The sequence below is a fragment of the Apodemus sylvaticus genome, chromosome 18 (genome assembly GCF_947179515.1).
Source record: "Apodemus sylvaticus chromosome 18, mApoSyl1.1, whole genome shotgun sequence".
In the NCBI taxonomy this organism is placed as follows: Eukaryota; Metazoa; Chordata; class Mammalia; order Rodentia; family Muridae; genus Apodemus; species Apodemus sylvaticus.
Window position 1 is genome coordinate 20402203 of NC_067489.1, and position 25528 is coordinate 20427730.

Below are 25528 nucleotides of genomic sequence, written 5' to 3' on the forward strand. Positions count from 1 at the left end.
GACATACAGGGCTGCACCAGCAAATAATTTTTAATATTTTTAAATGAGACCTAAGAGTGGGTGTCAATGTGAATCACAATCCTTTAGAGTGTTTGCAGTTCTATTTTCTAGGGTATTATGTACAAAATATGTGCAAATTGATTTTTGTGTGCTTGGCTTATTGGTGGCTGGGCATATTTGTATTTATATAAATGCCAGCACGTGTCCAAACAGTACTTTGGTGCAGACTCAGCACAGGTTTGGACATGATGTTTACCCTTACAGTGTGGGCAGAGTGTTCATTTGCTTTTAGGAAATCGACTTGGAGTGCCAAGTCTCGGTGGCACACCGTGGCAAGCTTCCAGGAGCATCTTGCGTTATCTGATAGAGTTAGCTTAATTACTAACTTTTGTACTGTTTGTTTAGTAGGATTAGAAAATAAGGTTTGATTTTCATCAGTGAATTTCTTTCACACTTATTAGGTCATCCATCATGTTTAAAGTTTTCTCCAGAACTAACAGTGAGAGTGAAGGCCTTACGGTGGCAGTGCATTGAGTGTAAAACATGCAGCTCCTGTCGTGATCAAGGCAAAAATGCAGTGAGTATCTTGGCTTCTCCTCCGCCTGTGCCATTCAGTAGCCTTTCCAGGTAGATGCCAGTCATTGGATGCTCTTCACTTGGCCGTAGACTGGTCATTTGTAAAGCAGCTTGATCATATATTTGCAGAGATACTAAATTATTCTCAAGAATGTTCCCAATTCATTTGAGCAGTATAGAGACATTGATTTATGAATATTTTTGTTAATTACAAGTTATCCTTTTTCATTTTTATTACGACAGACTAGGGTTAACTCTTACCTGCCTATTACTGTACTAGAAAATATTGAGCCTGTAGTTCTTCACCAAAGATTTCTCCTAACTTAGATTGTTTACTAAGTTAATACTAAGTAAAGAAAGCTTTTTAATATTATAGTATTATTATCTTTGAAGTTTCCCAGTTTGATAAGTCCTAAAATCTTTCTGTCTCCTAAGGTTAAGCAGAAATATCTTTTCCTTTTCCTTTCTTTGTTCTTCTTTTTAAGGATAACATGCTGTTTTGTGACTCATGTGACCGAGGTTTTCACATGGAGTGTTGTGACCCACCACTCACACGGATGCCAAAAGGTGAGACGTTCCTTCTGAAATCAAACTGAAAGGGCGCTAGTGGAGCCACAGTTTATCTTCTCTTAAGATGAAAAGTAATTGATTCTCATTTTGAGATTGTATAAATAAAAAGCCAGCTGACATCTTACAGGTAGGCCATACTTTTTGTTAAGGCTAGTTAACATGTTTGTATTTATTGTCAACATTGCAGTGTCTGTGAAGGATGAAACGATTTATGTTGAAATATTTGCTTGTCTCTAGCTAGAAGCTCAGGAGGAAATAAAACTGTATTAGGTTGTGTTGGTTTTAGCACTGCTCAGTACTTTTCAGGGTCCTAGACTCCAACCTGATGTATTCAAAACTTAAAAGAAATTAAACAAATAATTTGTGACCAAATAAGTATGCAAATCATAAGGTGCAGCTCAGTGCGCTTGCGTACTCTTGACACCTGATCCTTGAAAGGTGTTGCTGGGGTTCGTCTGCCTTTTGCTTATTAGCACTGTTTGGTCATATAGTCATACTTCTTATAAAAGAAGATATCAAGCCATGTCTGGTGGTATAGACCTATAATCCCCACTTCTGGGGATTCTGAGAGATGGGCATCATAAATTCAAGGCTTGCCTGAATCAAGTGAGTTCCAGGCCAGTCTAGCTAGCTTTTCATGACCCTGTTTCACATTTTGGAAAGAAACAACATTCAGAGAAATAACCCAGTGGGCTGTGGTGCAGAGACAGTTGGTGGCAGTCGGAAGCCCCTTTTTTCCAAGTCCCGTCTCCATAGGTTCTATTTCAGCTCTTGCTTTCGGTCTGTGCGTTCCCTAAGTAAAAACAGGTGTGGAATAACACTTTACGTGTTCAACTATAGTGTGACACCTGAGTAGTACTTGGTAATGTCTGCTTAGAGTAAAAAGGACTCAGCCATAGTTTACAGCTGCCTATATGTCTTCCTTTAGTTACCCTTATGACATCCTGTTGTCACTTCTAGAAACACCTAAATATGTATGAATAACCTCTTTACCTCTCCTTTGCATCTCTTTGAAGTTAAGACATGAGGCTGTCTTGATCATCTTTCAAAGGTTACCATTTGAGTTTCTCCTATACATTTAACTTCTATAAAAGTTATAATAGCTTAAGGCAGGAAAGACTTTATTTACAGAAAGCTGGTACAACAGAGGTACATAGCCTCCTTACTAGCCCCCTATTGTTACTATTTTACAAAAGCCATAAGACATAGAATCCAGAAAGCCATTGTGTATGTGATTAACCATAACTTAGAGGCCTCATTAGAATTCTCAGTATCCATCTAGGATCTCACACTCAGTGTCAGGCTGTGTTGGCTGTCTTCAGCTTGTGATAATTCCTTAGACTTTGTCTTTCCTAACTTTGATAGGTTTGGAGAGTACTAGTTTGTTACCTCTCAGAAACCCTTCCATTTCTCATTACATTGAGTTTTGTGCCTCCTGTGGTATCACAACAGATAGATAGTAGTGATATACCTTATTACTAGTAATGTCTCTTTGATGACTTAATTGCAGTTGTAAAGAAACCTGACTGGTTTTCCTTTTTGCCCACTATCAACTGTCAATCTTTCTTGCCTATGCAACTCTTAATATGATATCTGCACAGTGGTGACTGTCTAGTCCACCATTCTTTCTAAACTGACTAAGTGAAAGTCTGACATAAATAACTGCTGTTGCTTATTTATTAAATTACTTAAATCAGCAGCGACGCATGAATTTTTTTATCCTGTGGGTGATCGTTCATTGCTTTGGTCATTTGTCCATTGGAAATACCTTGAAGTTGACTGCGAAGTCCTTTTGACATCCCTCTATGAGTATTTTCTGGCATTGTAACATTATAAGATCTTTAAAACTAACTTTTTTCCCATTCCTTGTCCTGGTAGCAACCAATATTCTGGGGAAAAATGGCCTTTTATTATGACTATCTGGGATCTACTTGAACAGAATTCCTACCACCCCTATTTTGAGACACAGTGTCTCTGTGTAGTTCTGGCTGTCCCAGAACTCACAGAGATCTACATACCTTTGCTAGAATTAGCGGTGTGTGCCATCACACCTGGCTAGAGCTGAAATTTTTGATGGAGAATCAATGGCCACCTGTTTCAAGGATGTATATGAATCTCTTTGAGCTGCTTGTAGATATTTATTTGCATCCGTTTTTATGCCTTTTTTTTTCTTTCCCAGAAGCATTTCATTAGATTTTCACATAGTTCTTAAACTAACCTCAAGGGGTTGGGGTATATGAGACCTTTCAATATATTTGTAGCTACATTTTTATATAGAATTTTATAAAGAATTTTATTCTTTCACAGGCATGTGGATATGTCAGATATGCCGACCTAGGAAAAAAGGACGGAAACTTCTGCAAAAGAAGGCGGCACAGATAAAACGGCGATATGCTAATCCAATAGGACGTCCAAAAAACAGGTTAAAGAAACAAAACACGGTGTAAGTTGTACTTATGGCAAGGTGAGGGGAGAAAAGGATAGGGCCTTCTCTATAGTGTAGGAGTCACTTGTTTTCTTTGTGACAAGAGTCCATTGTTAGAACTGGCACTTTTATGTGACATGCTAATTATACTAGCCCTTAATAAAGTGCCCTGCTCTAAGTGCCTCTTACATCCAGCCATTGAGTGTCCCTGCAACCTAGTAGAGTGCTGCTGCAGCAGTTACTCTTATTTTTCAAAAGTAGAAGTTAAGGCATAGAGAAATTAATTTGCATAAAGTTCTACATTACTTGCTGAGCTTGGATTAAAACCTAAGTCTGGCGCCCAGCTGTGTGGCTTAGCCCTTTCCTTGTCACTGCTTGTGTTGAATAGCAACGGAAACCGCAACTGCAGTGGATGGGTCTGTCGGATGCAGCCTTGGTTGTTTATCAGTAGACATAAGCAGATCACTGGGTAAGGTCGGACTGAGGTGACAAGTCTCAGCCTTGTGCTCTCCTGGGGTGTGTTTTCATTGGTTGTCAGAAGAGCCACAGACTGTGGACTGGGAAACAAGGCTTTCTGGAGGTGGTGGGACAGCTTTCAGTAGCTTTCTGTCTCCTAGGAAACGTGTATAGTAGTTCACTTTGGGTCATGTAAAAATGTTTTAAATCTGTAAACCTCTTTTTAGTCTCAAATGTATGGATCTTTTGTACACCTAATGCCGTCTTAAAGGCGACACACAGACAGCAGTGAGCGTCAGCAGCTTGCGGTTCAGAACTAGCGTCCTGGTCAGGGCTCCTCTTACAGGAGCTCTCATTCGCCTCCTACAGTGATCTGATGTCTGATGCTCAGAAAGTAAACCTCTTTGTTTGTAGAGTTAAAAGTATAACTCTTTGGTACAGTGGTCACAGAATTAGAGGGCTTTATAATGCAGAAAACCAGTTGCTCAGTGATCTAATTCATGTGCCAGAGATGTAGTTTGTCCTAATTGTATATTAGCAACAAATGGTGTGAACATGTATTTGAAATTCTGCTGTAAGGTTCTTCCCACTGAAAACTAGGCTTCCTGGAATTAGGTGGTTCTAAGATAATATAACTGTTTATCGTTTATACATTCTTTTTTTCCCTCCTTCCCTCCCTCTCTCCTTCCCTCCCTCCTTTTCTCTCTCTTTTGTTCTGTTCTTTTTGCTAAAGTCTCAATGTACAGTTTTGGCTGTCCTGTAATCTGCTATATAGACCAAACTTGCCTGAACTCACCACAGAGATCCACCCTGTCTCTGCCTTCTGAGTGCTAGTTTAATATAAGTTTATTTTAATATATAAGATATATTAAAATAATATATATAAGTTTAGTTTAATATAAGTATATTTTAAAAATAAAGCTACAGATTATTTTTAAGTTTATGTTTCATATTAAATACAACGCTTATGATAATTTCTTTTTAATAGTTATATTTTTTTCCTGTTTGATTCTTTAGATCAAAAGGTCCCTTTAGCAAAGTTCGAACTGGTCCTGGAAGGGGTCGGAAACGTAAAATCACTGTCTCCAGCCAGTCAGCGTCATCATCAGAAGAAGGCTATTTAGAGCGGATAGATGGCTTGGACTTCTGCAGAGATAGCAATGCCCCCTTGAAGTTCAACAAGAAAACCAAAGGGCTCATTGACGGCCTTACCAAATTCTTCACCCCTTCGCCTGATGGGCGGAAAGCCCGAGGGGAAGTGGTGGACTACTCGGAGCAATACAGAGTCAGGAAAAAGGGCAACAGAAAATCAAGTGCTTCAGATTGGCCCACAGGTAAAAGTTTGAACCAAGCTTAGAAACAAGCATTACAGAGTGTATTATTTGCATTAATACTGTTCATATAGAATAGTTCATGTTTCATTGTAAAAATTATTGGACAAGTCCGATGGCACAAACCTGTAATCGTATGTAGCTCTGGAGAGTCTGAGGCAGGAGGACGACATGTTCAAGATCATCCTGGAATACATAATGAGACTCTGTGTCAAAACAAAATTGATATAGAAGAATGTATTAAAGGTACATGCTCACGAGACACATGCGGTCAGGGATTTGAGCTGGGGGGCGGGGCGGGGGAAGCTGCAGAACTGCAACCCCTCAAGCACTGTGGCTCTTGCTTTATTTCTGCGAAGACCTCAGCCATGGTTAAATGCTATTGACTTAAGTATACAGAAAAGACTAAAACGTATGCAGGATGATATGTACGATTTTCTACTTCAGATCTGGGAAATGTATTTGTAAGTTTTCATATATTCAGCAGTGAAGGAAGGGGCTTTCTATATAGCTCCAGCCTGTTAGCCTATGTTGAGCCTGCTTTCCCACCTTTCAATACAGGAACTACCTGTGGAAATGCTTAGTAGTAGTGTAGATAAGTCAAGTCAGAGACTTAAAACGTTAAGCAGTCTCTTTTGTAAGGATTGAGTTAAGACAAAATAGTCATGTCATGGAGTTGAAAGAGCTCTGAGAAAATTTGAAAAATAAGAACAAACTAGATCATGGGGACCAAAGTTTCAGGGTCTTGCTACAGGAAAGGGTTTTTGTTGTTGTTGTCGTTGTTGTTGTTGTTGTCTTATTTATTTTTTATTTCCTGAGAGTTGAATCTGTTGTTTAAAACAATGAAGTTATGAATACAGATTTTTAACATTATTATTTTTTAAGTTCTTCTTCTCTCACATAATATATCCTGACATATGCCCTCCCCTCCAATAAAGTTTTGTTTTGTCTTTAAGTTTTAAGGTCTTACCTAGTGCAAGAGAATTTAATTTTAGTTTTCCCTCTCAAATATCCCATGAACAAGTTCCTGCATACGTGAATGGTTGATTGTCCAGGGGAGGGGGTCCTCATGCCCCTCTGATCCTTCGTTTTGTAACTTCCTGACTTGGCTCTCATTAGAGTGCTAGTCAGTTAGTCTTCACATCAAGACTGTCCATGTTAGATTATGCACCGGTGAGCTTCAGTTGGAGCGTGGTTATCCAGAAAGATGCATAGTCCATTTATGTTTGACTCGCAAAATTTTCCTTGGAATGGAATCCATTGAAAATGGATTATTAAAAGAACCTGCTGGAAACTTAGAACGAGCCAATGTATAAAAATGTGGAGAGATCTAAATTGAACTTTAATCATTGGTGCAGTTTACTTTTATAGGCTCTATGATTTTATTTATGCATTGTAAATGTTAAGAACCAATTTGCACATCATCTTCTACAGTGCCACGGAGTGCAGTCCTCGGTCTGTGCCTGTACCCATCTGTGCCGTGCACTAGGGGGCATTACAACTACTTGGTTGCGTTAGACTGTACTGTCTTTTCAGTTGAGAATGTTGTCATTCTTGAGTGTTTGTCTTCTTTTTCTTCTTGTACTAAATGAATCACAGAGCAGTCTCTGCAGTCAATTTGAAAAAAGAACTGTCACTGATTGGTCTTTTCAGCCAGACTCAAAGAGGAGGTCACCAGCAGTGCCATCTTCACATGCAGAGGACAATGACCTACATAACCCCCATACTCCCTTCACTAATTATTTTGCCCAGTTGAGGAAGAGCCATCATTTAGTGGATGATTATCATAATTTTTCATACTTACCCAGAGGATTATCATCTGTGGTCCTCAGGTTTGTGGAGTTTGTGCTTTAACAGGGCACCCAGAATGTGAAGGGAGTTAGTATTTCCTGCAATCAGTTAACATAGCTTTTTTGAAGTCTGTGTGGTGATTGTTGACACATTAACTTAATGCTAAAAGTGTCAATAGTCACACTTTCAAAATAACATTTCTGCTCTTTAGACCCTTGTTCTATCTGTTGAAATTAATCTTCTAACGAGTTTAAATTTGGTTATGCCATATTTTTAGGAAAGTTTAAGATAATTTGGGTGTTTTATCAGAAGGACAGATTTTTAATACTTGAGTAATGTTTCTGAGAGTCAATTTAATGCTGTCCTTTTCTTGGGTAGAACATACGTAATGTTAAGGTCTCCAGCCTGAAAGTTTTATTACATTGAAAGCAGTAGAAATAACACACAAGTCCTTTTTTTATGTGTAGACAATCAGGATGGCTGGGAAAACAAACAAGAAAATGAGGAGCGGCTTTTTGGGAGCCAAGAAATCATGACGGAAAGAGATATGGAATTGTTTCGTGATATCCAGGAACAAGCACTGCAGGTAAAATTGCATATTCTGGCTAAACAGTCAAGGATAGCAAACAGATCTGAGTGTATGGTGGGTAAAACAAGAGTGGAGCGTACTCTGAGACTGATGTGCTTTGGGCAGATGTGTAGCTCTCCCTGCTACGGAATTCCTTTCCAACTGCAGCTGCTTATGTTTTGCCAAGAAGTAAATTGCTTTGGTATTAAGTATTAAGTATTAAGGGAGCACACTATATCTTCTTACTGTATTAAGTAAAATTAGTTATTATGCAGTTATTATTTGTTATATGTATGAGTATTTTACCTGCATGTAAATCTGTGTACTACCATTTGCGTGTTTCCTGAGACTGGAGTTACAGAAGACTGTAAGCCACTGTGTAGGCGCAGGAGATCAAACCAGGCCCTCTGATGCTGTGCTAGCTCTCTAGCCTCGCAGAGAAGATTCACTCGGACTCAGTTCATACTCTTTTGTTGCGTGGGTAAAAACGCTCTAGGTTTAAAGATAGTACGTCTTGGTAAAAAGCACAAGACATGGAGGTCATGAAGAGGGAATGGCAGGAGCATGGATCCTAGTAATCCCTTAAAGGTGTGCCCTGACCCAGCTTCCTTCTTAAGCCTCGCTGTTAAGGGTTCTTTCATCTCCCAATAGTGTCTGCCATAAGCTGGCTTTGGGGAACATTTAAGAGCCAAACCACAACAGTGTTTATGTCTGTGCGTTTGCATGCACAGACAGGCAGCGCTCTTGGTTCCTTGGCATTCTTGCCTGTGCACCGCCTTAGAGCCATTGGCAGACTGAGACTGTATCCGGGCAGGACTGCTCTTACTGGTTCCCAGCTCCCAGCTTGCTATGGATTGCCATAGTCTCCAGGCTGGGCCTCGGGCCTCCGCTCCTCCTGCTGCATTGCCTCAGTCTCTCCTCTTGTTCTTTACATAGAGTAGCTTATTTTGTGACCTAAATTGAATTGTACCACCTTTCTGCTCAGCATACCTCCAGTGTCTCTTAGCTTCACTTAGAATTTTAAAGCAGCCAGCATCTATATCCTTATCTCAGGGTTTAGGTGCCCTCGGGCACAGTGCCCTCTCTGACTGCTGTCCCTCCACCCCGGCCCAGTGTTAGCCAGCCCCCGACCTCTGTTCCTCAGATACACCAATCATAGACTAACCATAGCACTTGGTGTTCTCATGTCCACATGCCTAGTTGATTGACTGTTTACTTCCTCTAGGTCACAGATTTCCAGAGAGGCCATCCCAACTCAAACTAAGGTTAAAATAGTCAGCCGCCCATGGTGTTAGCCATCCCTTGCCTGCAGTTTTTCCTAGTGCTCATCATCTTGTGAATCTATTTTATTTATCTGTTTATTTTGAGACAGGGTCTCACCATGCAGCCTTGGCTACCCTGGAACTTACTGTGTAGACCAGCCTGGCCTTGAATTCAAAGCCCACCTCCGTCTTCTAAGTGGGTTAAAAGACTTGTACTTGCATACTCAGTTTGAATTTATTCATTTCTAGGATGTAATTTCCTTAGGAGCAGACAGTTTGTCTTTATTTACTGCTGTAAACTGAGTGGTTAGCCTCAAGTCAAGGCTTTGCTTCATGAATGAGCATTTCTGCTGGGAGAAACAGTACTTGAATGGTCTCCTAGGCACCTGAAGAGAACGATGGCTGAGAGGGACAGGAGCTGCTGAGCTCCAGGACAGGCATAACCACGAGTAGTGCTGCTAGTAGAATGTGGGCGCTTCTGGGGAACAGCTGAAGTTCTGTAAGAGAACAGCTCAAATAGACTAGGGTGTATGTGTACTGTGCATGCGTGTGTGATGCATGCCACAAAGGGATTTAGTAGATTAGCTTACACAGTAGGGGTTGGATAGATCAATAGTAGTCACATGCAGGCTGGTGGCTGTTCAGTCTGTGAATCTGGATGCTTCCGCAGTCTGGAATTAAAGGTCTAGAAGGTTTCTGTTGCCTCATAGACAGTCTGCATTGGAAAGGTGAAGATCCTCGAGTCTGCTGTCAGGATTCTAGCAGCCATTACCTTGAGCCTCATGTTTAGGAAGAAGCAAAGGCAGACAGACAACACTGCTTTTTTCCCTCTGTTTTCTTTATGTTGAGGCCACTTGTTAGGAGGTTTTGCGCAATCTGAGTGTGGGGGTCTTCCTCTTCAGTTAAACTTGTCTGGAGATGGTCAGTAATCACACCCAGAGGCATGTGTCTGATGATTCCAGGTCCTGTTGGGTTGGTAATCATTGCTAACCATCAAACCCAGCCCTCCACTGTCTCATTCATTAAGCAGATGTGAAGACTGGTGGAGACGCCCCCAAGTAAAGGGACATCCCACAGCAACTTAGTAAGCGTATATCTTCACGAAGGACATAAACAGCTAGCTGTTGTATGTTTAAATCATTAGCATATGAAGTGGAAATGAAGTTCTGGTTTAATGATCTTCCTCCACGGGACTGATTTATTGCATGTGCCTGACCTGTATTGAACTACAGGTGAAGATACAGACTTAGGAGCTTTCAGTCTCATCAGTGACACGAGTGGCAAACACTAATAAACAGAATACAAATCAGCACTAGAAAGAAGGGAAGAAGGCAGTGGGAGATTGCAGTAGGGCTCCCTCACCTGTATTGTGTGGCTGTGTTCAGAAGATACATAGAAAGGGAGATGTTTCAAAGGAATGATCTACAAGACTGAAAAGAGGCAGTGTCTGTCACAGGGACTTGCCTAGGAAATGTCAGCTTCAGAGGAATAAAGTTGAGGACCTAAGTTCAATCTGACTAGGGGATGAGTAAGGATCACAAGTAAGACTGGAGAAACTGGCCACAAGTTGGGATTGGGGTTTTATTTAATCACTAACTCTTGGGAAGCCCTCAAATGAAATAGCAAGATGATAGTCTGTCTCATTGAGCTTGGTCTTTCTTAGGCTGGATGTTAACCTCAGTAAGAGTGCTTGCCTAGAATGCACAACGTCCTACGGTTTGGTCCCACATAAGATCACATGGTGGTGGCACACACCTATAATTCCAGAACACAGGAGGTGGGCCAAGGATCAGGAAATTTTAAGACGACCTTGTGGAGATTCAGTGGTGGATAGGGCAAGATGCAAGTGCAGTCGCTTCCTGATGTAGAGCCTTGTTGACTTTAAACCTGAGTGGAAAATCCTTCCTCTAAAGGCTACCCCAGGGGAATTGGGGTGGGGTGGGGGTGGAGTAATTATGTGCATGAGCGCATGTGCCAGATCATTGCACAGCGCCACAGGTGAAGGTGTGTGTGGGCAGTCTGGCTCTTCCCTGTGGTGATGTGTAAACAGCTATACTGGAACTGGGTCTCCACCTTCTCATCGGGTATCCGACTGGAGGAGCACTGTGGGGCGGATGGGAAGACTCTCCCATGGCAGGCCGCAGCACAGCAGGTGCATGTTCCAGCAGTAGACTTCCTATTTAGTCCAGACTTCAGGAAGGTAGTTTGGGGTTCTGGTATTTGGTTATTCTTTTTTCTTAAATGACCCCTGTTGTTGTGAGGTGCAAAGACAGATGAAAAGATATTACTTATTATCTTATAAATTAGAATACGTAGAATCTAGAATGCAGTTAAAGATGAGCTTTTTAAAATCTTTTTACAAAATTGCATTTAAATTGCTTTTGCTGTGTTTCTATACTCTTTAATGGTCGGAGGAGTCCTGGAACTCACTAGTAATACAGGGGATTCTATCCAGAAGATAATCATCTTTTGTTTTAAGGTGTCTCAGGAAGAGCTTGGTCTCTCTTGGCTGTATTCCAGTGAGAAGCCGGAGATGAGTCCCTTGGCCTTTGAGAAAAGGGAATGATTAGGAAAGGGGAAGGAGAGGATTGCCCATCAGGTGTGGTGACGAGGTTAATTTCTTATTAATGAACTTCAACAAACCTTAGAATATGAGTCTTTAGCTTTTTAGTTTTGTTGTAGGTGTATGTATGGACTCCAAATAGAGGATTTTTAATCTCTCAGTGGTTTTAAAAAGATAACATTGAAAGATAATTTTGATTTTTTTTTTTTGGATGAGGAATTATTAATACTTCTATCTGGTCAGCCTAAGTTGTAGTTCTGTCATCTTTTTTTAGGTGAATCAATATTTATAAAATGTCCATGATGAACACATACACGTGTATATATGAATTTGTTGCTTGGTTGTGTGCAGAGTAAATGAGATGGCCTTTGAATTTAATGTTTTAAACCTTTTGGAAGCAGCTTGTATTTGAACCTCTGATGTAGAAAACAAGTCACCAAGGCTCCAAACACCACTTCTTTCTTGACAGTATACTGTAGACAGAAGTGAGGAGAACATCGTGACCATTTCCATGCATAAATAGTAGGGAAAGATTGGCCTTTGTAAAATAAAAAGCATGATTTTGTTCAATCAAAGTGCACAGTTTCTTTTTTTTTTTTTTTACATTTTGTTTTAATACTTGTTTTTTATTTTGTTTTGTTTGATTTATTTATTTTATGTATATGAGAACATTGTAGCTGTACAGATGGTTGTGAGCCACCATGTGGTTGCTGGGATTTGAACTCAGGACTTTTTGGAGGAGCAGCCAGTGCTCTTAACTGCTGAGCCATCTCTCCAGTCCAGTTCCTAATGATGAAAATCACACGTGGTACAAATTGAAGACCTTTTTGGTACTTGCTTTGACACACTCTTTTTATATTAACTTTCCCAAGTCAGAATAATGTTTGTTTTCTGTGGTGCTTATATGATCAGGAATAGTCAACACCCTGCTATCTTTACCCAGAGGTTTATTTAATAAAAGTCATTAAAGGAGTAAGCTTAGTTGAGGAAAATGTCCAGTCTATAGTCAGAAAACTCAGCAATACCAACGACATACAGTTTTAAGAGGTTTGCTTGCACTTTCTTTGTTTGAGCCTGCTATTTAAATGTATAGCTCACTGTGAGACTTGCTAGCTTCTGCTTTCAACATTTAGATTTGAGGCATTGATATTATTGTTTTGTTATTAGGTCAGTCTGTTTAAATTAGCTAACTTGTGCAATGTTTTTCTTGACTGTACAGAAAGTCGGCGTAACTGGGCCCCCTGACCCACAAGTCCGCTGTCCCTCTGTCATTGAGTTTGGGAAGTATGAAATCCACACCTGGTACTCCTCTCCATATCCTCAAGAGTACTCGAGGTAGGTCGTGATCCCTTAAGACGTGAGAACTAGAAGGTAGTGTTTCCTCCAGTTCATCTTTTCACCTGGAAAAGCTTTGAAATGTCCATGATAGCAGTGTGCTTAGCAGCCATTTCTCCAGCTAGCTTTACATGTCCTTGTCTGAGCTACTTTTAAAACTGTTAACCACATTAAGTTGACTGACGAATACTCTGTGATACTATCTTTAAGGTAGTATCATGAGTAACAACTCTTACGTCGAATTTATTAAGAAAAGATTAAATTATATTCAGGTATGATCCATTTATGTGTATGTGTGTCTGTGTGTGTGTATGTCTGTGTGTGTGTGTCATATGTGCATGTAAAAGGAAGGCAAGAAATTCAGCAACTCATATAGTACCCTGCTACTTGGTAATTTATTCCTTTGAAGTTTTGAATAGCTATGATCTTGTATGATCAAAAAGAAATAAATGTTATTATTTTTAATTTTTTAATTAATATTTGTATGTGTGCCACACCACATGTGTAGGATCAGTAGACAAACCATGGGATCAGTTTGCTCCTTCTACCATGTGGGCCTTAGCCATTAAACTCAAGATTATTTTCCCTGCTAATAAGCCATCTCTTTGGTGCCTATCACCACCACTTTAAAGCAGGTTCTTACCTCAAGTTTTAATCTGTCAGCTGTCCAGAGATAGTAGTGCAGATAAATTGAGACCACATGTTCCATGACTCTTCTCACTCAAGGGAGGAGTAGCTGGGGAGAGCCAGTTTTCATACTTGCAAGAGATTATGAGAATGTAGTTACGAACTTTTGTCTTATAAGACAGTAGGAGTATGGGTAAAGTTTTGCCATGTATTCTGATAAAATTGTTACTAGAGCTGTTTGTGAGGAGGGCTGGTTCAATGAAAGAGTAAATATTGCCAACAGAAAATACCCCCAAAATATAATAAAAGGCAGAGAGAGGCAGGATAGGAACTATATAGTCATCTCCCTTACGGCAAACTTCAGATACTTCCTATATATTTCTTTATTCATTGTAATTTCTTTAGTTCTCCATGAGAGATATCCAGCAGCTTAATACTGTCTTTAGTAGTTACAGATGTTGTTTTCTGTGCTTGTTTTTATTCTTACAGTTAAGTTTTTAAAAACTAAATACATCTACTCAGTTGAGTTCTGTGGATTTGTTCCTGAGTGCTTTTTAATTTGAGTTGAGTAAAATGCCTAGAGATCTTAGGCTTTTAAAGATGTGTTTGTGGTATATGTGCCTTTGTGTATGCATGCTTGTGTGTGTGTGTGTGTGTTTGCGCGCGCGTGCGCGCGCGCATGTGCGCCAGTGTGCACGTGCAAGGGTGCTGTAGGGCATCGGCTGCGTGAAGGACTCCCCTCACCCTTTTGACACAGGGCTTCTCAGTCAAACCAGCTCACTTACCCACCAGCTTCACTAGCCTTCTTGCTCGGGCATCCGCTGTCACTAGCTGAAGTAACAGGTGGGCTACTAGTCCTGCCAGATGTCTGCAGATTCTGGACCTGAGCCTCATCCTGATCTTACATGGCAAGCACTCTCACTTCCCAGCCCTCTTCAGAGATCATATTTTTCACATAATAAACTTCCATCTTAATAAAGTTGGTGCTCTCTTCATACTGTTTTATACTAGATTGCTTCTGGATTAATTTCTTGCTAAGACACCTTTAAAACAAATTCCAAGTCTCATAGCATATAAGGACTTTGTAGCATACATAAAAGAAAGGATCCTGCAGGAGCGATAGGATTGTGCTTTAGGGTTTGCTGCATAAAATCTAAGTATTTATATATGCCGAGTGTATTAAGTAATCTTTCCCTGGTTCACACAGATAGGTGAACCAAAGTAAAACAACACTAGGGAAGCTATACTATAGCACGTGGATAGGCCCCAGTGCAGAAGTCAGCACGGTGGGCAGCCTCCATTCAAACACTCAGAGGTTAGCTTCCGAATACCGCCTGGGCTAGGAGGTCATTTCCTGGTCTTACCAAGCCTGACTCCATGTAATAAAGTAGCTTAAGACATTCTGCTTTCCTTTACGTCTCCTCCTGTCTTGGTCTGAAACAGACCATGAAAGTAATGCTAGTGCCAGGTTTGCATATCTCAGTTCTTGAAGAAGAAACCAAATAGAGTTTTTAGTGCCTTTGCTTTTCAGTCATGAAGTCAAATGGGAGAAAAGAAAGTAAAGATTGCTGCTCTACATTATAGCACAGGTAGCTACCAACTGTGGAGCTCTATAACCAACTCAGTGTCTCTACACTAACTGGGAAGTGAGACTTCTCTCCATCTACAGACATGGGTCCAGCAAGTATGTTCAGGACGATGTAGCTTATCGGTGCCTGAAGTAGGATGTGGCTCACACCCTGTCTGCAGTGCACAGCCATACAGCATACTACACATGTGTCTGTAACTTGACTTAGGTTTCATTTAAGAGATACCTGATAGGATGGATGTGCCTCTGGCCCTAGAGATAAAGTTTTACTAAGTTGCGGTGTTCCTGCTCGGCCTCTTTAAATAAGTTTAAGAGGGGTGGGGAGTATGCATGTGAGTACATGTTTGTTCATGCATGTCTGTGTATTTGAGTGCATGTGTGTGCGTGCCCGAGAGAGAGGGGGGGGAGGGGGGTCATGTGTACATGTGTGAGCTATGACACAAATGTAGGGACCAGGAAATAACTTTGGGCTTGTCTTTGACCTTTGAAGCAGTCTCTTGTTCTGCTGCTGGCTCTGTATTTCAGGCTAACTGACCCAAAAGTTTCTGAGCAATAAGTTCTTCTGTCTCGCCTTAGGAATGCTTTGATGACCAATTACAAATATAAACCAGCACATCCTGATTTTTTTAACTGGTTCTTTGTTTTTGTTTTCCGTCCTTTTTGTGATTTTTTTTCCTTTTGTCTTTGTTTTTTGTTTGTTTGTTTGGTTTGTTTGAAATAGGGTCTTGCTTTGTAATTTTGGCCGGCCTGGAACTCAGAGATCTATCTGTCTCTGCCTTCCAAGTGCTGGGATAAAAGGCACCACCACACCTAGCTTTTGTCTTTTATTTTTACAGACAGGAACATTAACCCAGGGCAGCTTTGCCCTTGTGAGTGCTCTACCACTGAGCTAAATACCCAGCACCACTCCCCACAACACAAGACTGGCTCAGATCACCTGCCTCACATAGCTGCCTCACCAGCCCAGCGTGATAATTCTGTTTTTTAGTCAGGGTCTCACTCTATAGCCCTTGCTGGCCTTAAACTCACAGAGATCTGCCTACCTCTGTCTCTGGAGTGCTTGGATTAAGCAAACACTATCATGCCCTGCCCAAAATAATAAACTTTTGACTAAAATGGTTTCTTCATACAATGTTATTTGTTTTTGTTATTGTTTAAACCAGGGAAGGATAGAAACAGAACTTTAGGGACAGAAAGGCCATGGTATACAGTATAGCTTAATGTTCCCAAACATGTTCAGTGTTATCATTTCATACTTAAAAGCACTTACAAAGTGTGATTTTATAGTATACACTTCATGTCCATTTTGCCTAGCACTACATATACACATATAGGTCTCTAGCGCAGAGTCTGACACCTGGTAAGTATTCAAGAGCTTATTTCCTGAAATCAAGACATGAATGAAGAAATAAGGAAGGAATCATGAATCTATAGCTTTATTCTGCTTATTGGAGATTGTCCAGGGGTAACAGTGTGGGGATTTTTCAGGTCTGTTGATTGACTTAAAAAGATAGGGAATTTTAGTTTAATTGGAAAACCGCTGAGCTAGGTCTAGGTAGCTGGATTCCTCACTCTGCCCTTCTGCTGCTCCTTAGTTGGCAGCTACTGCCTAACGCTTGGGGCGTCCCCTTTCTGCACTTTTACCACTTTTAAAGTTAATTATTTTATTTTGGGGGTGGCACACATTGAAGTCAGTACAGCTTAAGGGAGTCACTCCTCTCTGTGTCTTTACCATGTCTGTCGGGGGTCAAGTTCAGGTCATCCAGCTTAGCAGCAGGTGCCTCTAACCACTGACCTATCCTCCCAGCCCTGTTCTTCCCACTCGTTAACATGGGTGGGAATGAGCCACAGAGAAGTTAAGAGTCGTGAGGATTTGAAGATCTATAACTATAAAGCCCTATTCTAATTATCATTTGCAGGCTGCCTAAATTGTATCTTTGTGAGTTCTGTCTAAAATACATGAAAAGTAGAACTATCCTACAGCAGCACATGAAGAAGTGTGGTTGGTTCCATCCTCCTGCCAATGAGATTTACCGAAAGAATAATATTTCTGTCTTTGAGGTAAGGTAGCTGTCTAGTACCTGTCTTCCTGACCATTTCAAACCCAGTGCTCTCTGTGCTACATCTGTCGTTCACTCACTACAGGTCAGGTAACTCGTGGATATGAGAAACAGAGTTAGGTAACCCAGCTGGGACCTAGTCCATACACCGGAGCTTACAGTAAATAATCTCACTGACTCAAAACACCAGTCAGAATCTATCTTATTGTGTTTTATATCACTACAAGGGAAAAATACTGCTAATTAAAATTTTTAAGATCCCGCTTGACAAAAGTTTTTACATTATGCAAGGATATGATAAAAATAGATCTCAGAATCTGTAAAATAGAGCATTTAGAAAAGATTTATAAACCAGGGATATTGGCTTACACATATAACACAGAATGCCAAGGCAGGAGGATTGCCATGAAGTTGAGGCCAGCCTGGGCTACACAGTGAGTTCCAGGTCAACCTGAGTTACAATCTCAGGGAGAAAAACCAAAACCAAAACAACAGTAATAAAGTGTTTCTATTATTCAAAGATAGTCTTTTTCAGAAGTGTGTTTAGTATCTTTAGTACACCCTCCTAGGATGATGTAGTGATGCCATGTGTTACATGAGTCTGTGATTCTGTGTTACCATTAACAGTGTTCTTTAACTTCCTGATCCACAGTTGTATGGTTGGAATGCCAAATACTGAGTACATGTATGTTGGGTCCTGTTCACTAATACAGTGCTAGATTTTCAGACGATCTGGATCTCCTCGTCTCCCTTACTGGATGGTGATTTAGTTCATCAGTTGAAGGGGCCGCTTCACTTAGGAGCTAGAAGTGTCAGGTGAATTACACAGTATTGTCTAAGAGTGCTCAACAGCAAATTGCTTCCTGACCTTTCTATATATTAGTAGGTATGTGATCTCTAGGAAGTCATATATGGGTGGGCCATCAAGGAGTGCAGTTTGTGTGGGGTCCCCTCGGATGAGGGTCTGTCACTCTTTTCATAGAAGAGCAAACTTAAGCTCAAGACACAGGGTGTCAATTTGGACAGAGCGCGGTGCTCCTGGTCTTGGCCACCTTGAGTCTCCCTGGCCAGGTGCTTACCTACGACACTGCGTGGCACTTCTGGGTGGCAGTAGTTAAGACTCAGTAATTCTGTCTGTAGTGTGCCTCACCATGTAAGCAGAGACTGTTCTGTGTCTGGGATATCAGTCTTGACACATTTTGCCTAGTAAGTAAATTTCAGAGGAGATTACACTTAGATCTTTTGTTAAATGAAATACTTTTGAAAATGAAGCTTGCCAGCTGAAGTTAATTCTTTTAGGAAACCAAAATAGCCGTTTCAAATCTAGGTTCTCCCCTCCCTCCTCACCTGTTCAGGCTTGGTGAAGTTTGGGATTTCATGAGATGCATTTATTTGGTCATCTTAGAGCAGCAGGTGCCAGCATGCTCCCATGTCAGAGGTGGTCTCTAGGCCGTGTGTCCTGACCACCCACAGCTGTGCCTAGGCCAGACTAAGAAGGTGCCTGGTGATGTGTGCGGCTGATACGTATGACTCCAGAACCAAAGAACAGTTTCCTGATCACTTTTTGTCTTGTTTGTTTTTTCCTTTAGGTTGATGGGAACGTGAGTACCATTTATTGTCAAAATCTGTGTCTCTTGGCAAAGTTGTTTCTTGACCACAAAACACTCTATTATGACGTGGAGCCATTTCTTTTCTATGTTCTAACACAGAATGATGTCAAGGGCTGCCACCTTGTTGGCTACTTTTCTAAAGTAAGTATGTCAGTTTAAAATTGTTTGACTTCATGTAGAAATCTGGGGTAATAGCATTTTCAGAAAGGAATAGAAGGAATATTCAGATACTTAACAACGCCTGGAAGATGCCTAGTAACATTCAACAGACTATTCTCCTAGGAGAAAGAACTGTGGTAATACTCAAGAGGAAAAGCTTTAAAACGATCTCTAGTCCCATGCTGATAACAGAGCCTGTGAGATTAGCAGTGGCATTGCCTCTGAGTTCTCCATCAACAGAAGCACTCTAACTGGAGTGTAGTTTCCAGTCAGAATGTCTGAGAGTTGTACTTAAAGCAAGTCCACAGGGAAAGTTTTAAGTGGACAAAACAGACGGCTGTAAAAGCTTAGCTTTTTAACAGGTTTTTTGGGCTAATTTTCTAGTTAAATAGGATTGAAAATATATCAACTACTTTATGAAAATGTATTTGTGCCCCACATTTAGGAATATTTTGTGTAGAGCTGGTGCTATAATCCACGGTAACTTGCCCTTTGTAGCAGTGCAGCAGCTGCCCAAGATGGTGTCTGGCACGGCGCTGCTGGCCAGGTCTGCTGAGCCGCCTTTGCTGACCTTGGGCATCAGCACTGGGTTTCTAGTGGCAGGTGGTTTAGATGGCAGCATCATGTTTTCTGTTCTCACCTTCCTGGCATGGTTGCCTTGCACCTGCGGTAGTGAGGAGTGGGCGGGGTCCTGCCTTCTCCCAGTGGCCTTTTCTCCGTGTGCATTGCTCTTCCCAGAGGACCACGGCTGTGTTTGTTTGTTAGCGATCAGCACTGCGGCTTCACCATCCTATTGTTCTAAAGCTTGGCTTCTGTGTTCCCCACCAGGAAAAGCACTGCCAGCAGAAATACAACGTGTCCTGTATAATGATTCTCCCCCAGCACCAACGCAAGGGCTACGGCAGGTTTCTCATCGACTTCAGTAAGGATCAGAGTCACATATTTTCTCATTATATTCTCTGGTGGAATTTTTAATTGTGTATATTTAAAGATTTGTAGACTTCTTGTATTTCTTTGTCCCCCCCCCCCCACCCACTTTATTATGTTCCATGGTATGCATGTGGAACTCGGGAACAACTTGCAGGAGGAGTCAGTCCCCCTCTTCCTGTGTGCCCTGGACTGTGAGCTCAGGCCATCAGCCTGGCAGCTGACGCCTTCACCCACTGAGCTGTCTCCTCATCTCTCACATATCGTTGTGTTAGCTTCCTAAACTTAAAGCACTTGCACAAAATATCTTTTAATAACTAATACTAAATACTGTTTTAAGAGGGCCAGCAAGATGGCTCAGTTGGTCAAGGAAATGTTACTAAGCCAAGTGACTTGAGCTTGATCCCTGTAACTCACGTGGTAGAAAAAGTGAACCACCCTCTAGAAGTTGCCCTCTGACCGCACATGCAGGCTGTGGCACATGCACTCACCTTACACACACACACACACACACACACACACACACACACACACACACACAATGGTAGTGTCTTTAATGTGCACTGCTGAATTCTGGTAGAACTTAGTTATGTGCAGTGACACTGATTGCCAGCACATTAGAAATGCTGCATAGCTACTTAGCGATGTCCGTAGAGAAGAACTGCATTGCCTCTTTGCATTATCCCATTATCTGAGTAAATGTGTGTGTTTAGTTATTACAGTTCTACCTAATTAAAAAAAAAAAACATAGCACAGCTTTAAAATGCCCTAGAAAATAGGTATTACAGGAAATGATTTCATCTGAGTTAGAGAGTTAGCCAACAGTTGTAGAGGGGAAATGGTGAACTGCCTGCCTCTAGCACTCAAATACTGGGATTAACTACTGTGTCTGGCCACATTTAGGGGTTTTGATTCTAGTCCTGAGAACCTTAGTTCTCATTTGAGCCATTTAAGCTTGTTTTCCTTGCTTCTGACCATATTGAGTGATGTGTATATGTAGGGTTGCATACCTCTGATCACTACACTTGGGAGGCTGAGCCCAGGTACCACCCACACCTAGCTGCACAAGAAAGACCTTATCTCACAAAAGTAAACAGAGTTAAGAAAATAACATACTCATGTTAATATTTTTGAGGCATGTTTTGTAACTGTATCCTAACCTTTTCTAGTGTAATGTATTTTCCCAGATTACCATTCTTAGACTGATTTTAAATATTTCTGAATGATAAAAGCTATTTTTTCTTTCTTTTTCTTTTTTTGTTTGTTTTTCTAAGACAGGGTTTCTCTGTGTATCCCTGGCTGTCCTGGAGCTCACTTTGTAGACCAGGCTGGCCTCGAACTCAGAAATCCCCCTGCCTCTGCCTCCCAAGTGCTGGGATTAAAGGTGTGTACCACCACTGTCCAGCAAAGCTATTTCTTTTCTACTGTTGTCTTTTCAGTGATTTTTTTTTTCTGAAAACTTTTGTCCCTACTCTTTATTTCCAGTTCTTGGAAGCTTTGCACTAAACTAGAGGAAAATACCATGGCATGCTCCCCGGGCACACTCGTGTTTCCTAAGCAAGGGGCGGCCAAGTGTGAGCCCCATCCTTCCCTCCCTCCTTCCCTCCCTCCCTCCCTCCCTCCTTCCCTCCCTCCTTCCCTCCCTCCCTCCCTCCCTCCCTCCCCCTTCCTGTTCCTGTTCCTGTTCCTTGTTCTCCCTCCACTCTTCCTAGCCCCTTCCTCCACTTCCTTTCTCTATTTCCCTTCAGAAAAAGAAAGAGCAGCCCTCTCAGAGATATCCACCAAACATGGCCTAACAAAGTTACAGTAAGACTAAGCACAAACCCTCATAGCAAGGCTGGGAGGGGGCAGGAGCCACCATCCTAGTAGGATTCCACATAGCAAAGGCACACGGGTATTGTTGTCCTTAGGTCACGGATAGGTGTCGCCCTCTAGTGGGCCAAACAATATGAAGATTTTTTTTTCTGTTCCATCTGTTAGAACATGGAAATTTTAAAAAAAAATTTTACTGTAATTTTACTAATATAGTTTGCTGATAGAAACATTTATTTTGTTTTTAGAAGTTTGAATATTTTGACAAGGTGATGTATTAACTATAGACAAAATATTATTAGTTTAATGTTCAATATATAAACATATAAGCTTACCTATGAATTGTTTTAAAGTAGTTTTATAAGTTTAGTCTCCACTTTTGAAGGAATTGTCTTTGAAAGGAAAATTGATGATAGTGTAAAGCAATGTTGTTATTAAGCTCTGATGCATTCGTAACCTGGCTTTCTCTAGGTTATCTGTTATCGAAGCGTGAAGGCCAGGCAGGCTCTCCGGAGAAGCCGTTATCAGATCTAGGGCGTCTTTCCTACATGGCTTACTGGAAGAGTGTGATCTTGGAGTGCCTTTATCACCAGAATGAGAGGCAGATCAGCATTAAGAAGTTGAGCAGGCTGACTGGAGTCTGCCCTCAGGACATCACCTCCACACTCCACCACCTACGGATGCTGGACCTCCGCAGCGACCAGTGAGTGTCCCACCCTCTGCACGCTTTCCCGTGTGGTCCTGTTGACAAGGTGGCTGAGGGCTTATGGGAAGGAAAGGTGATGATACACGTTTGGGCTAAGTTTCTGGATACTGCTGTCAGCCTCAGACCGGCCCTGTGCGGCCAGATGATCACTCTGTGCTCTCAGGTCTGATTAATGCACACAGGCTTTTTCTATTCTCTGAACTTTGCACCTACTCCACCAAATTGTTTATCTTCTAGGTAATCTATTTCTCTTCCAGGAAGCTTCTCCCCTTCTAATGTGAAGTAACAGCTCTAAAAATCATTGTCATTAAGTAAAACATGTTCATTTTACTTATTAATCTTCTGTATGTATCTGACACTAAGTAAACTATATGTTAAAAGGAAGGGGGGCAGAATTTACTTTTGCTTAAAGTGGTCAGGAAAGGTCACAAGGAAAAAGCCATTGGTGGTGACTGAATGTAGACTAGGAAAGGGCTCAGGTGAGCAGGGAGGAGCGCACTGGTGAGCTGAGGCAGCAGGGTGGGGCGGCCCAGCCCATGTGCTCCCAGGCGCCTGCTCTGTCCTCCTAAGCAGCTCCTGTTGAAGCTCTCATCTCTAGGGCCTGTGGGTTGTGTCTCCCTGTTCACTCTCCTGTCTTGTGCTTTACTGATTGCTATAAACTTTTCTCTGGTTGTAGATTTGTGATTATCCGCCGGGAGAAACTTATCCAGGATCACATGGCGAAGCTGCAGCTGAACCTTCGGCCTGTAGATGTCGATCCAGAATGCTTACGCTGGACTCCAGTCATAGTCTCCAACTCTGTGGTCTCAGAGGACGAAGACGAGGAGGCCGACGACGGGGAGAAAGACGAGCCCCAAGGCCAAGGAAGAGAGTTAGAGACCAGGGTAAGGGTATGAAGGGGATTATGGCTTTTATAAATAAGATGGCTTACCAACAAATTATCCTTACTAGAGGACCAGGGGGATACATGCTTACTTGTTGAAAATATTGAAACTAGAAGACCTTGTTTGATCCCTGGAACTCAGTGTGAGAAGCTGGGCATAGTGTCCCACACGTGTAATTCAGTGCTGGAGAGGTGCAGACTGGAGAAACTGCTCAGGCTAACTGGCTAGCCTTGGGGAGTCTCAAATACAGAGAACCCTCATCTCACAAAGGCAGATAGAGGGAGGGGCTGCAGAGACAGCTTAGTCAGCTGGAGCCCTTGCTGCTTTTGCAGAGGACCATGATCTTCATGGCAGCTCACAGCTGTCTGTAACTTCAGTCTGAGAGCTCCAACACCCTCTTCTGGCCTCTTCAGACATTGTGAGCATGTGGTGTACATGACACCCATATACATAAAAAGGAAGGATAGATACGCATGGTTGTCTTCTTGTCTGCATTTGCACATGCACACATATATGTGTGTGTGAACTGTACAGATTCACACATATACAGACATGTACACACACATATTCACACTAGAATTTCAGAGTTTATTTTAATGGTAGACATTTCAGGAATATTGCTCCTATCTACATTTGTTTTTTAAGGTTTAGACCACTAGGAAATCATTAGATTTCTGACAGTGTGTTAATGATTATTTACCAGGAAGAGCTACATTTTAAGTTTTGAAACTCTGAATTGAGTTTCAATATGACAGCTGTTAAGATGAAATAAAAGTACATTTTTCTTAATATAGAGCATCAAAGAGATGATAAGCATACGTCTGCTTTCACTAGGACACTGGCAATCTCATTGAATGCATATAGATACCTTCAAAGCATTAGAGATGGCCTGTTATATATGTGGTATCATTTCCATTGTTTTTCTTCAGATGATACATAACTTGTTTGGGATTTCCTTTGACTTTTTTTTTAAGTAGTGCTTTCATCCTTTATGTCCTTCTCTGATAAGTGAGAGAGGGAAAAAAATCATCTACTTTTATTTAAAATTGCCCTATTTCTTGAATGTCTATTTCTGGTGCATGTTCCTATAGCTCAGTGGTTCTCAACCTGTGGTCACAACTCCTTCACAGGGTCTTCTAAGACCATTGGAAAACGCAGATATTTACATTATGATTCAAAATAGTAGCACAATTACAGTTATGTAGTAGCTATGAAATAATTTTTTGGTTGGGAGTCACCACAACACGAGGAACTGCATTAAAGGGTCACAGCATTAGGAAGGTTAAGAACCCTTGTTATAGCCTGTTCTTCCTTGTTTTTCAATTTTTTATTTCCATAAAATGTTAAAATCTCATCTACCATCTATAAGACCACAGACACTTACTTTGATATCAAAGGCTCTATTTCATAGTGGTTTTGAGCACAAGAGAGAGTCAGAGTTCTGAATTTGGGCCTAAATTACCTCATTTACAGAAGAGCATCCTAATACTTCATTGTGTTGTTATGAGAATTAAACTAATAATACATATAAATACATTTTTCAGTGGCCAAAAAGGAAAAGGTATTCATGATAATTATTAAATACTTAATAATTTTCTAAAGTCCTGTTTTCTCGTCTCAACCAACAGACTGAGAAATCAATGTTCTGTTTGTTTTCTTTTCCTTAATTAGATGGGAAAGTCTGTGTCTCGGGAGAACAAAGATCAGGAGTCTTCCTCTTTAATAGAAAGTGAAAAGAAACCAGAAGTTAAGGAACTAGCCAGTTCTTCCCGTTTGAGTAAACAGGCCCTTCCCCGGGACAGTCTTCCTGCAAATAGCCAGCCCCCTCGGAGGGGCCGCTGTGGGAGGAAGAACAGAAAGGCACAGGAACGCTTTGGTGATAAAGATCCTAAGATGCTTGTGGATGAGACATTAGCCGCTTCTCAGGAGCAATATGGAGAATGCGAGGAAAAATCAGAAACCTCCCAAGAACGGTACACTGAGATGGAAGAACAGCTGGCGGCCCCTCAAGCGCAAGCAGACGGCAAAGCAGACATCCCCAAGGGGAGGTTCAGTGAGAGTGTTGAGTTGTGGCGCGGACAGCTGAAGAAAAGCCCTGAGACTCTGAAGTGCCGACTGCCAGAAGGAAATGACCGGCTTCCGTGCTGCTACACTGATGGTGACAGGGCTGTCTTTAGGGGCTTCAGCGAGAGCAGTGAGGAGGAGGAGCCAGAAAGCCCTCGGTCCACCTCGCCACCAATTCTCACAAAGCCCACACTGAAAAGAAAGGTGATGCGCC

The 25528-nt window shown here is 41.5% G+C and overlaps 1 protein-coding gene across 5 annotated transcripts in view; it reads left to right on the forward strand.

Annotated features, from left to right (window-relative positions):
* Positions 1 to 25528, forward strand: part of Kat6a (lysine acetyltransferase 6A) — a 203676-nt gene that overhangs the window by 167768 nt on the left and 10380 nt on the right. For 4 of the 5 annotated variants that reach the window (XM_052162288.1, XM_052162285.1, XM_052162284.1 and 1 more), the window contains 12 exons: positions 462 to 577; positions 1062 to 1143; positions 3454 to 3589; positions 5045 to 5361; positions 7617 to 7735; positions 12762 to 12877; positions 17012 to 17153; positions 18742 to 18903; positions 19750 to 19843; positions 22132 to 22363; positions 23043 to 23250; positions 24922 to 25518. In XM_052162288.1, coding sequence (XP_052018248.1) covers positions 1068 to 1143; positions 3454 to 3589; positions 5045 to 5361; positions 7617 to 7735; positions 12762 to 12877; positions 17012 to 17153; positions 18742 to 18903; positions 19750 to 19843; positions 22132 to 22363; positions 23043 to 23250; positions 24922 to 25518 — 2199 coding nt within the window. In that variant the 5' untranslated portion in view covers positions 462 to 577; positions 1062 to 1067. The remainder of the gene's footprint in view (positions 1 to 461; positions 578 to 1061; positions 1144 to 3453; positions 3590 to 5044; positions 5362 to 7616; positions 7736 to 12761; positions 12878 to 17011; positions 17154 to 18741; positions 18904 to 19749; positions 19844 to 22131; positions 22364 to 23042; positions 23251 to 24921; positions 25519 to 25528) is intronic. The other variant, XM_052162287.1, reaches the window with a different exon arrangement.